At 38.3% G+C, this 13,769-nt stretch overlaps 1 protein-coding gene across 4 annotated transcripts in view; it reads left to right on the top strand.

Moving 5' to 3' along the window:
• Window positions 1-13,769, top strand: part of LOC135218561 (SRRM2 protein homolog rsr-2-like) — a 181,096-nt gene that overhangs the window by 143,705 nt on the left and 23,622 nt on the right. For 2 of the 4 annotated variants that reach the window (XM_064254934.1, XM_064254936.1), the window contains exons 1-5: window positions 1,588-3,593; window positions 10,178-10,483; window positions 10,851-10,907; window positions 12,934-13,071; window positions 13,382-13,457. In XM_064254934.1, coding sequence (XP_064111004.1) covers window positions 2,893-3,593; window positions 10,178-10,483; window positions 10,851-10,907; window positions 12,934-13,071; window positions 13,382-13,457 — 1,278 coding nt within the window. In that variant the 5' untranslated portion in view covers window positions 1,588-2,892. Of the gene's footprint in view, window positions 1-1,585; window positions 3,594-10,177; window positions 10,484-10,850; window positions 10,908-12,933; window positions 13,072-13,381; window positions 13,458-13,769 lie in introns of those variants that run through there. The other 2 variants (XM_064254937.1, XM_064254935.1) reach the window with 2 other exon arrangements.

The following is a 13,769-nucleotide window of genomic DNA, read 5'->3' as shown; positions in this document are numbered from 1 at the left end:
TATCATTTGGTGTACGTGGGTATTTTTTTCATAAATTTGCGCAAATATGAATTTAATTACACCCCATATTCTTGAATGGTTCTTTGTACACCATTTTAGCTTTCAGAAAGCTTTTTATCTTTCTTCCTTTATTTTAATTACCAGCAGTTTGCTTCGTATATAGTGTTGGTGGAAAATGCAATTGGAAAGCTCTTAAAGATAACGAGTAAAATTCCTATGACGTTGCTGTATCGTTCTCTGTTATTTACTTTTTTTATATATATAAAGTGAGCAAATATGCACTTGTTTTGAACAGTTATTATTGGTAATATGTCTCGATTTGTTTTATCAGTGCAGTTTAAATCATTTAAAGGTTTGATAATCTTGGCCAAAAGCTTTGTATGTAAATACCTATTTTTAGGATTTGTTTTATTTCAGAATTTTTGTTTTATTAGTGTAAGTTAAACAATTAGTTGGTTTTTTCGCTCATGGCCAAAAGCTTTGTATATAATTCCTGTTTTGAGTTTTATATTTCGATTTTTTTAGTGTATTTTAAACGATTTAAAAGCTTTGTGTGTAATGCCTATTGTGAGTTTTGAGCTTGTTTTTATTTAATTTGTTTCCATTAGTGTGTTTTAAACAATTTGAAGGTTTGATACTCATAGCCAAAAGCCTAGTATGTAATTCCCATCTTAAGTTTTTTGTTTTTTATTTCGGGTTTGTTTTGTTTTATTAGCGTATTTTAAACAATTTGAAGGTTTTTTTCGCTCATGGCCAAAAGCTGTGTATGTTATTCTTATTTTTAGTTGTTTGTTTTTTTATTTCGGATTTCCCCCCCTTGTTCAGCTTCCAAGGAAAAACTGGCCTATGGCAAGGCCACCGGGCCATTGCCATTATCCGCCAGATTTGGTGGGATATTGCGTTTAGCCTTCTTTGCCTCCGAACTTTTCCTCCCTCCCTCCCTCCCTCTTCCTCAGTCTCTCAGCTCCTCACTTGCTCTCCTCCGGTGACTTCAGTTGGGTATGGAGGTTTCGGAGGCTTCTGGGAGGGGACAGGAAAGGGGACAAGAAAGGGGGACCGGAGGAGAAGGGGAAGATGTCACTGAGGAAAATCAAATGGACGTCATTAACTCACTTGTTTCCCTTTAAGAAACTGCGTCTGTTGTCTTGAGATCGTTTCACTGGAAAGATTGGATTGTTAGGGAGTCAATGTCGATGACGTATCGCTGTCGATATATTTGTATATCAGTTGTGTACTGGTTAGTATCCCTGCTAGTTTTCAGTACAGTGGGAAAGAGGAAACGCGACGGTAGAGACCCCTGCCACTATTGATTATGAAGCAGCAGGAGTGAGCCTGAGAGAGAGAGAGAGAGAGAGAGAGAGAGAGAGAGAGAGACTGGATGGAACCAGGGAGATGGGGGGGGGGGAATGGGGTCTGGGTTCCAGGGAGCTTCTGTTGTTGTAGGGTGGGAGGGGTGGGGTGGCGTTCGCCTCTTGCCGGAGGTAGGGGGGGTGGGGGGGGGGGGGGGGGGGGGGATCTGGAATTGGACAGGGGGCGGGGGAGCGAGCACAGCTGAGAGCAGCGGGTGTGATAATACCTCGGCACAGTCGCCTCCCGCGGGTTACACACCGAAGGACGCGGAGAGGAGAACTTTTCCCTGGCAAGGGCCTGTCTCCTCCTCTTACTAAGTTTTGTCCCCCTCTGCCTCTCTCTCTCTCTCTCACTCTCGTGTCGCCGCTCCGTTTGACGTCCTGCTCGAGGAGGAGGAGGTTCGTGTCGTCTTTCGTCCTCCAGAAGAGAGGACGATTGTGCCGCAAGCCCTGTAGCCAACGCGTAACAAGCCCCTCTTGTGACGCTCACCCTCCCTCCTTTTCGGATCCGTAACAGGAATGGAAGGGAGGATGAAGGTTCGTTGTGTCCCGACCGTAGTAGTAGGGTACTGGTGCCACTCATTCCCGAGTCCTCGGCAGTGTGATTCATGCTAAGCAGCCGCCAATTCCCGATTGAAATTTCGCTGGAAGGGCGAAAGGTGGCCGAGAAGAAGAAGAAAAAGAAGAAGAAGAAGAAGAAGAAGAAGACCGACCCGAGTACCATGGGGAAGAGACGATCCTCGACGCTGCAGCTCGCCCCCTTCAGCGGATTCTCCAATCTGAAGGACCGCTTCCAGTGGGAATCGTCGTCAGATCCCGACGACCGCCGCCCAGCTATGTAGACTGCGGCAGTTCAAGTCTTCCAATTCAAGTCTTCCAATTCATATGTGATGTAGGTTTAAGATTTTTTATGACATATCGTAACGAAGTCTTCCAGTTCGATTGCCTTTTCCTGGTAAATCTTCGACTCAGCACAAGAAGAATTTTGTCACCGAGTCCGAAGAAGAAATAATATCCAAGTCATATCCATAGCATATATATATAGTTCACTGGTGTTGGCATACTAGGCTCTTCACTGTGTCTCGTCTCTGTATTTTTCGTGTATATTTCCTGTATGTTTTGGTCTCATTCCCTTTCGCAAGAAGTGGATCAAATCAGATTATAGAGGTTACGCAAGAGTGACCTGAACCTTCAGGAGAGAAAGAAAAGGCCACTGTAAACACGAAAGGTCATCTCTTTCACTTGTGACCTCGGTAGCCAAGTAGCCCTTTTTCAAGAGGTTATTTGACCCCTTCAATATTAGACCTCAAGTCTCCTTCAAGATGATAATCACAATGCCCTGGGTATAGTTCATTTGCAGGACGGATTACCCACCTGGATTTAAGTCTGATTTCAACCATCTTTGAAAGTAAAAAACTTCTGTATATACATATATATATATATTTAGAAAGGAAACGCAGAAGAAAGCAAGAAGAAGGAACTTTCAGCAAAACGAAAGCAAAATATTCAATCTGATTTTTTTTCTCGTCCGATTGATCCTCTTATGGCGACGCCCACCAGGGCAATCATAAGCGGGGTGGCCGATAGTAGCGACCAAAGTAAGGGCGGGGCCCCCCCACCAGTTGGGGGACCTTGGGAACAGTTGGTGGCCTCACTCTTAGCCCAACACACTGCACTCCTCCACAAGTTAGCTTCCGCCGCTGCCGCGGCGCCGCCGTCTTCTGCCACTGCAGCTGCCGCAGCTGCCATCGCCTGCACCAGAGAGGTCACCGCTGCAGCCGCGGCCGTGGGCGCCGCCCCGCGACCCCTCTTGCACGCCCATACGCGGTCCCCCGCGCTCAGCCTCGGCCACTACGCCCGTCGCAACTGGCGCAACAGGAGGAACCGACTGAGGAAGAAGCTGCGTAGGTTCTACAACAACAACAACAACAACAAAAACGCCCTCAAGAACTCCAACAACGCCAACGCCAAAAAGGCGTGGGGGGCGACTGATCATCCCCCCGCCCACGCCACCGGAAGTGGTGGAGGAGGAGGAGGAGGAGTTGGAAGTGGAGTTGGAGTTAGTGGCGGCTGGAATGGCCAAGAGTCGTCTTCGTCGTCCTCATCGTCGTCGACGACCCACCACTACCACCACCACCACCACCACCACGACCAGGTACCTCAGCTACCACAGCCTCCTGTGGCCGCTACCACTACTACCACCACTACCACACACATCAGGAGGACCTTACGGTCGGTTGTGAGGTGAGGGGGCCCGGCTGGTGTAATTCATAATATTTATTTCATACCTATGTATCCAAAGGTGGTTTATATATATATATAATAGTATATATCAAATATATATAAGAAGATAGACATTATATATAGATATATATATAAAGATATACACAGTGGTTTTTACATTTTTATTTTCAACAGATTAGACTCATCACACCTAACTTATATTTTATACGAAGCGTTACCAGGAGTTTCCATCTTACCAAATATATTTAATGAAAACGAACATTTTTGTGCTGGGGTAGGGGGAGGTCGGCATGACACCTATCCCCTTTTCGATGGGGGCGTGTTTTGAGTCAACAAAGTTAAGGTGATTAGGACGTCTTCGCAAATGTTACCTTAGGTTGATCATCGTCTTCGGGGGAGGGGGAAACGTTTGATTAGGAACGTCTTCGCAAATGTTACCTCAGTTGATCATCGTCTTCGGGGGAAACGTTTGCTTTGGCCGCCATGTTTTTGTTCGTAAAATGGGATCTTTTGTCTCTTAGTATTTTTTTAACTTACTTTTTTATTATCTTTATAATTGAGATTTATATATATATATATATATATATATATATATATATATATATATATATATATATTAATTTTGATGTTTATGGGCATGTGGTATTTGTGAAAGTTTACATGTTTTGTGAATTAAATAATTTTCCCATGACATAGTTAGCGACAACAGTTTTAAAGTCTTAAAATATTTGCAAGTTTCACCTCATCCAAGGAGATCCACTGCTTAATTATGCTAACTTACAATGGGGAATTAAGTTTAGAAAGAAATGTAGACAGGTTGGCTGTTTTTGAAAAAGTGAGTTAACGATATACAGAGTATTTTGGGTAACCATGCTAATCGCGCTATTGTAATAAGCCAAGACGTAGTTGGCACGCAACATCTGGTTACAATTTTATTATTTTTATTTTGGACGAATCTTAATGTTAAGGATAGCTGTATTTTCGCATCGGCATTCAAAATTTAAAGAAGATCGCATAGTAAACCGGAGGGGAAAGAGGCCAGATCTCCTACTAAAATAAAAAAAATAAAAGCAGAAGAACGTTTATAGTTCACCTGGTCTCCACTAGATGTGTTACGTCACGGAATGTTTACGTTCACACTGATATCCCCTAACAGAAATCTGGGAGATAAAGATAGCCCTCAAAATTAAGAATGTTCTTAACCTGGAAAGCGATGGATATCAAAGCTTAGTAGCACGGCTTTGCCTCGCTTATAAAGAAGAAGAAATGAAAGGGAGTTGGGGTAAAAGTAAATAAAGCTCTGCACCTCATAAACAGAGTAGTGTGCCCACAACTGTGTGTGTGGAGTGACCGCCTAGGAACTATGAACCAGGAACTGTCCAAGATCATCCTTGTTGCGCGCTTTGATAGTTGCTGTTGGCTTTGTTATCACGGTGATTTGTCTTTGTTTTGTTCATCCGGGATTTCGTCGAATGACGGTAGGAACAACACAGGAATTTTGTCTTCGTTACCCGATTGTATTCAGTAGAGAACGGCAGAATTACCTAGATACGTACTGCATTGTACGGTGTTAAATTGACAAACTGTTACTGTTGTAGGATGTTAACCTACTTTATATAGATAATGTAGGTATATAGGAAGAGATCATCGAATTGAAGAAGCAATCAGTTAGACAGGGATATGGAGCCTACGTTTTACCTCCTCACTGTTTCATTGCGGTTCCTTCATCACTCATCTACCCATACCTCGTAGATACAGACCCGATCCTTCAATCTAAACTCCGTCTTATAGGTAGTACCCTTCCGTTCAGAAAAAAACATATTCTAAAATGGGAGGTATGTTATTCTTGATCTTGAGGCAGTTAAAAGTTTGACCGAAACTTAGTAGTACGTATACTATTCTTCGTACCAATTAACGACATTGCCGACGTCTTTTTTCTAATGGTAGAGAGAGAGGTCAGCTAAATTGTAAAATTAATGGTAACACTAATGCAATTTGTCCAGTTTTCATGATCCAGTATAGTCAGTGTATTGCTGAATGTATTTTCTGTGTCAGTATACCTATCTCTCTCCCTCTTCCTGCTGTTGCACTCCTTCTTTTTCGTAATCTACCTCTACTTCTTCCACCTACATTACTTTAGCTGCTGTTGTTGGTGGCTTTACGTTTTCGTTCATTTCTAATGTTTCTCCTTCGGTTTCTGCTGCAACAGCAAGCGCCTCTGTCTAGGTAACTATTGCCGTTTCAGCAGCCTGATTGTCATGTGGCGTGTTTTCAATTGATATCGGTCTCGCTAGGCGGTCATGTCAAGTATAAATGTATTACTATCCCTCCTCTTTCTTCTTCCTCCCACGGTCCTTTCCAGCCATGTACAACTTCATTCTTCTTACGCAGTTGTCTCAGTGACACTATCAACTGTCTCATATGAGAGAGAGTGAGGTGTTTGGTCTGTCTTGAGAGTATATTCTCAAGTATAGTGGAGAAAAGATAAATGGCAGAGGCTTAGATTGGTTTTTCAATCTGGAATCGTTCTCTAGGTATTTCTTCTATCCCTACCTCTGTAGACAAGAGTTATACAGGGTGTCCATAAAGACCCAGTACCATTACAAATATTTATTACTCAGAAACCATACAACATAGAGTAATGCAGTTTTTTTTTTTTTTTTTTTTTTTTTTTTTTTTTTTTTTTTTTGTAGGATGTTCTACATTTCCTCAAGTTTACAATCAGAGCACTCCATGACTTTCCTACACTTCGTAGATGCATTGTTAAAGTTGTCCAAACAGTTGAGGTTAATATGCTGCAGCGCGTATGTATGGAGATGAAATATCGTCTAACATTTTGAAGGCAACTGGAGGTACCAGGGTGACCAGATTCTGAAAATTAAAATAAGGGACACCTAAATTGGAGAGGTAGTTGAACTATATACATACATACATACATACATACATACATACATACATCATACATACACCTACATACATATGTATATATATTTTACATATATACGTACATAATAACATACAGATAATAGTATCTATCATATTATAATAATATATATTATTATATATATATATATGCCGTTCTCATGCTATTCTACATATAACATATATAGATATATGTATATTATATACAACATATATAGGTCTATATATATATGTATTATGTATGTATATATATTATATATATATTTATATATAGATAGTATATATATATATATGGACATAATATATAAGATGTATATATATATAGATATATATATGTGTGTGTGTTGTATAGCTATATAATAATATGATATATAGTATAATAATATATATATATATTATAATATATATGAATGCATAATTATATATATATATATACTCTATATGTGGTATTATATAAATATATATATAATAATATATAATGTTATATGGTGTTGGTTGTGTGTGTGTTATATATATATATCTATATATATATATATATATATATAGGTACTAGATATATATATATATATATATCTAGTACTAAAGTTGAAGGCGGTTGCTTGAAACCAGATAAGCATCATCGGAGGGTGGAGAGATACCAAAATCCTTTAAAGTTATGTATTTATTGCTGATGTTTCAGGACCATGTGTCCCATTTTCAAAGCTAAAAAATTAAAAGAATAACAGAATTAAAATGAGACTCAGATTAAAACATGATAAAAAGTTATTTCTTAACAAAATGCAAATTAGGTACAAGAGAAGGGAACAGTGATTACCAAGTAGTGCTGAAGGCAAAAGCTGAGTGACTGTCAGGGTCCGTTTTGGTGCCGACGGAAACTCAAGAGAGGTACAGAGGAGTTGACGTGGACTGAGCATTTAATTGGGGAACCAGTTGTTTGATAAAAAGAGATTCGAGTATTGCCAATTGGTGTTCGTTTGGAGCTTTGCCTATGATTTTGAAATCCTTGTAATTTATATTGTATTTGCATTTTTTCCCATGATCTCTAATACAGGAAAATTCGGGGTTTGATAGTTTGACACCCGTACGATAACTAACGCCACGATGGGAATCTAATCTTACCTTTAACAACCTCTGGGTGGAGCCCACGTACTTCCCCAGGTCACATCTGGGGCAATTAAACAAATATATGACTCTCGAGGTCATCAAAGGAAGCAGACTCTCTTTATATTTAAACAAGGACTTGATGGTCATTGGGTTACATGGGATCAATTTTAAGTTGACTGCCGGTAGGTATTTGCTTACAATAAATCTCAGTTCTTGATAAAAATGGCTATCATAGATTAGGGGGACACTAGCGTACAGATGTAGTTTTGGTACCGTTGGCAGTTCAAACTTTGGGTGGAAGATATTATTTAGAAATTTTCGCAATTGTTTGTAAAAGAGTTCTGACGGAAAACAGTTATTTGCAAAGTACTGATGGAGAAACGTAATTTCTTCATGAAACGTATTCCACCCGGATGTTAAAGTAAACGCTCTGTGGAAGAGAGTAGACAGGGAATTTAACTTGAAATTAAAAAGCAGTGGCTATAAAAGTTAGAACCCAGACCAGTAAACGTTCTCTTTCTAAAAACAGTGGTATTAAAATGTTCGTCAAGTCTAAAAACCAACACATCAAGGAAGGGCAGTTTATTTTCATTTTCATATCAAGTTCTCTTGTACCTAATTTGCATTTTGTTAAGAAATAACTTTTTATCATGTTTTAATCTGAGTCTCATTTTAATTCTGTTATTCTTTTAATTTTTTAGCTTCGAAAATGGGACACATGGTCCTGAAACGTCAGCAATAAATACATAACTTTAAAGGATTTTGGTATCTCTCCACCCTCCGATGATATGTATATATATATATATATATATATATATATATATATATATATATATATATATATATATATATATATATATATATATATATATATATATATATATATATATATATATAATATATATACACACATGCACCATACCTATTCTGTCTCTGTAGAATTTTTTGCTGGGAATAATGACCTTATTTCTAACACTGCTGCCGCTGAGGCTGCTTGTTTATTTGATTTGTGCTTCTGTCGCACATCCCTCAGCCAACCGTGCGTAATGCTAAAATTCTTCTAGCATATTTTGCAGTATGCTCCACTTTAGTTGTTGTTTTTGGGGACGAGCCATTGCTTGAAATCACTGTAATTTTGCCACTCTGGTACAAAAATAGATTTTCTCTTCACTTTTTTTGTTGCACTTTTTGTCGGACATGCTGCCTTATGTTTAAAAAATCCAATACCAAGACAGATTGGTTCGTTCTCGGCCCACTGCACTGTTGCCAATTTTGGGCGGCTGCCTTTACCCCGTATTTCGCAAAATTTCACTAGTATAATGTTTTTTTTTTTTTTTCAAATATTGAAAATATGGGACAAAAGTCGTCCCGGGGAGGGTCGATACAGGACACAGGACAAATATCATAAATATGGGACAATCCCGTCAAATATGGGACGTCTGGTCTCCCTGGGAGGTACATTTGTGGAATGTATTGCATGAAGTGCTTTGAATGTAAACTTGAGGAAATGTAGAACATTCTACCAAAAACTGCATTACTTTATGTTATATGTCTTCTGAGCCTTCTGAGCTATGAATACTTGTAGTGGTACTGAGACTTTTTGGACACCCTGTATATTTTTTGAGTTACTCAAAAAGTTGTTGTGCCCAGCTACTAGAGGATGTAGTTCAGTGATGTCTTGCATTTTATGTCATGCTCAACTAAGTTCCTTGTTGGATGAGTGGTTTTTGCACTCGGCTACCAAATTGGTGTTCCTTAGTTCGATTCTCGGCTCGGCAAACGCGGAATCAGAGGAATTTATTTCTGGTGATAGAAATTCATTTCTCAACATAATGTGATTCAGATCCCACAATAAGCTGCTACATGACCAGTTGGTGCCTAGTCTCATAAAAATATCTTATCGTTCGGGTCAGCCCTAGGAGACCTGTTAATCAGCTCAGTGGTCTGGTTAAACTAAGATATACTTAGCTTTTTTTAACGTAATCATTGCTGAAGACCTGGACCTCAAGAGGTCTTTAGGTCCCCATGAAATTGAGATGCTTGGAAATCATAACTCTTTGATTTTGGAGACTGGATGTGGTTGGAATTGTTCAACTTAATGGAGACTGGATGTGGTTGGAATTGTTCAACTTAATTGGCTGTCAGATAGAATTTCAACAAGAACTAAAACATTTAAAATGCACCTAGTGATGAAATTAATGTTGCTGAAATGAGTCATATTATACTAGTTATTATTTTTAAAAGAAACTGAATAATTAGTATGCTTTATTATATGCCTTAAGGTTTACCAGGAATCGTAATGTGTTTTCCAGGTTGTTCAGATATGTTTTTTTTTTTTTTTGTTTTTTTTTTTTTTTTTGTATACATATTAATCTCATAGTATATATATAAAAAGGTGCATAAATCATTGAACTATCGTCCTGAAGTAAAATTTGTAACGAATGATATGACGAAGTAAGTTTACACTGCTTTCCAACAGTTATAATCTGTTTAAGAATGTACACCTTAATGTAGAATGCTTAAAGTTATTTCAAGAAAATAATTTTGTTTCATTTCAGTGTGCGGGAGACTCACGCAGTAGCCGAGGCACAGCAAGAGAAAAATTCCCGACTGAAGGAAGCGTTTGGTATATCAGAATATTTTGTCGAGGGTTCGTCCTTGGACCCCAACAGACGGGCCAAGGAAGAGGTGGCTCGGGCTGCGGCAGAGAAACAGAAGGCCTCAGCCTCTGCTGAGGGCCAAGGGCCAGAGAGTGCTGGCAAAAAGTACAGTTGGGTTCATACACCCTCACCCTCCCCTGAACGCTCTTCATCAAAGAAAGACAAAAAAGATAAGAAAAAGAAGAAGAAGAGGAGTCGAGACAGGTGAAGTTATCTTATTCTTCAGTTTTTCAGTAGGCTAAGTGGTTAACCTCAGTGATGGTGATGGTAGCATTCTCCACAGGACAACATAACAACTGTGCCACTGTACTGCCACTGTGCAGTTTGCTATACCATCACCCCATAAGGATCTCCAGGAAAAAAAAAATCCCTGGAAAAGACCTCCGTTTATTTATATATTTATTTTTTTAGTTACTGTACTGTTAGTTGGGTAGAATTATCACCTGATGTTGAATGTAGTCGTGGAATATTAGGTTTAGCTTTGTCTCATCTCAAAGGAATATTAGGCAATTAATGATGTAGTATATATAGTATATATATATATTAACATCATTATTTTCATTATTGACAGGTCATCAAGCATTGAATCTCGCAAAAAGCACAAGTCAAAGAAGACCAAGCGCAGTAGGTGAGTTATTCAATATTTGCTGTTGTCTGGCAACCCTCTTATCTTCCTTAGGGTCAGATTTGATGCCTGATACAGCAGTTTGACTTGACTCTGTGCTTTCAAACTTGACTTGAAAGTTTTCCTATGACATGTCTCAATGAAGTTAAGTATATGATGATTTGTCATGAATTCATTCCTATATATATACATATATATAAACTTCTTTAATTTGTTTTAGTGCTAGAGATGGGACAGTAGGATCTTGTTTTTCCCTGTAAATGATAAACATTAAAAGTGCATTAATCGTCAGATCCATCATGAGATATTTGTTTTCACATATGTCTACTTGCCATCTTGTATCTGAGGAGAGATGGCAAATAATTTTCTTTTGATCCTTGTTAGTAAACGTCAGTCATTATACTGCATACTGCGCCATTAATAAGATGGCTTTTTATAGGGTTACGGTTACTGACACACATCAAGAATTTCCAGTATCACATCATACTAGAAATCTGAAGTCATGCACTACCATTGATGAATTATGTTGCCAATATACCAGATCACCTGTTTTTCCATCAGTATACATCACCATTACTCGCTATGAAAGTAGATGATTAATGCATGAGTTGATTACTTCATACAGGATAATCCAATTTCTATCAATATGTACCCCTAAGGATGTGATGTGTTGTCATGTGATGTGCTACATATATGAAACATATATACTGTATACTGTATTACAAAATTGTTTAATCTCCATCTGGTGAAATACTAAGTACACACTAATGATGTGATATCTTCTTATTTTTTCCTTGCCAAGTCTTTCCTTTACCAGGGTAATAAGCAAGGTAAAACACAAGGCTCACCATCAATGTTTGCCAATATTCCCAGTGACTAAGCATTCAATAACCGTCAGAATTTTTAGTACCGACAAAGACAGACATTTGGTCCACCAGTATTTTGTGCTTAGGTTATTGTGACGACAAATTCGTATGTTCAGAGAGGGCTTATTTGAAATGACTCAGTCAGTTGCAAATTAAGGTCTGTAATGCAGTCAGACTTCAGTGTAAAAAGTTCTATGATTTCAAAGTTTAAGAACTAAATTGAACAATTCAGTAGGAAATGAACTTGAATCTTACGTCCGAATGTATTTTTCATGCTTCATTTCCTGACCTGCAGTTTTAAAAATGGTATGTAGGAATTGCAGCCAGTTTTATTCTTACACCAGAAATGTTTCACAATAACCTAGCAGTGTCAGTCATTGAATGCAGTTACATAAGCAAGGTAATTGCACAGTGTATAAGTCCCGTTTGGTGATGGTAAGTTCAGTGGCTTGACCTCCTCCTCCTCTGCATGACTTGGCAGATGGACAGAGTGGTAATGCTTAGCATAAATACCATCAGTGTTCAACTAGTACTTTGAATCATCCGTCAGAAGTTTCTTCATTTTTCAATTGATCCCACAAAAAGATTTATACCTCTCTGTCCATAAGTTGTTTTTTAGTTCTGTCTTATGTTTTAGTCATCTTTTTTATTCTCCTAAGTATAGTATGATTCTATGAAGAATGATATATTTTCTGTTTTTGAGAAAAAAATATTGGCTTTTTTTTCTAGCTTGGATGAAGGTTAGAGACAAGTGAAATTTTTAGCTAATACAAATGTATTGTTCCATTACTGTACTACTTGTTTTTATACAAGTCATACCCTAACATGATATATTTCTTAATTTTTCATAGAATCATTTTAATATAGATTTAGGACCATTGTCAGATAACTATACAACTTTGAGAAACCTGTATTGTTGATCATTTTCTTTCACATTGTTATTTCATGAGCTCAGTACTGTATTAAAGAGTAACATTTTGTAGGGTCACTTTTTATTGTTGTTAACGTATAAGAGTGCGTGTCTGCAAGACGTGCACAGGTGTGTAATTGAGTTGCATGTTTGCTTGCTTGAGTGTTTGGTTACTTTTCTCAAAAGGTAAGTACCAAATATTGTTATAGCTTTCAGCTTTTCATGACATAATGGTGTATCCATCATCTTACAGGAGCAAGTCACCAAAGCGCAAGAAGAGAGATAGAAAGAAGAAGAAAGAGAAAGCAAAGAGAAGACATCGCTCTTCTTCCACATCCTCCTCCTCTTCAACGTCTTCATCATCCTCCTCTTCAAGTTCAGGATCTGATAGGCAAGTTGATGTTCCCTTTCTTTCCAAGACTTCCATGGAGCACTCAGAAGTACTCGTGGAATTGTAATATGTAGTTTGAGAAAGAATAAAAAAAATGGAGAAAAAGCCAACAGTAGTTATACTAAGTGTTTGTATCTGTTACCCCTACAACTGAGTTGTTGTTACGTTGTGAATTTTTTAAATCTGAACTTGAAATGTAAAAGTAGTCATTCAGTTAATTTTCATGTGTACCACAGTTAACGGAGATAGCAAATAGCTGAAATACTGAAGGAAATTTCAATCATTTTTTTTTTTTACTTTTGGTCAACAGTGGTGTGAGGAGCAAATCACGACGACGACGTTCGCGTAGCCCAGCAGCTCGAGACAGCTCAGAATACCGGCGTAAGGTAGGCTTTGTTTGAGTTTGTGTTTCTTAGTCCACATGATTTGTGGCCTGATGATAAATAATGCCATGTGGGCTTTTAATGGAATCTGGATGGTTATGAAAGGAAAAATAAACAAACTTGGATATTGTTATGGCTCTGCTTACAGTATTTTGAGTTTGGTCTGTGTAAGCATCTGCAATAAAAGCGCCATTACATTACGTATGCTGAAGCCTGGGTCAAACTTAAAAGATAATCCGTGTCACCACCAGGCTATACTGGCCCTTATGGCATTGAAATATCTCCACACCAAATTATAGCATATGTGAAAGTTAT

This window comes from Macrobrachium nipponense, chromosome 9 (genome assembly GCF_015104395.2).
Source record: "Macrobrachium nipponense isolate FS-2020 chromosome 9, ASM1510439v2, whole genome shotgun sequence".
NCBI lineage: Eukaryota > Metazoa > Arthropoda > Malacostraca > Decapoda > Palaemonidae > Macrobrachium > Macrobrachium nipponense.
Note: the sequence above shows the minus strand (reverse complement) of the source record. Positions and strands in the feature narration are given on the sequence as shown.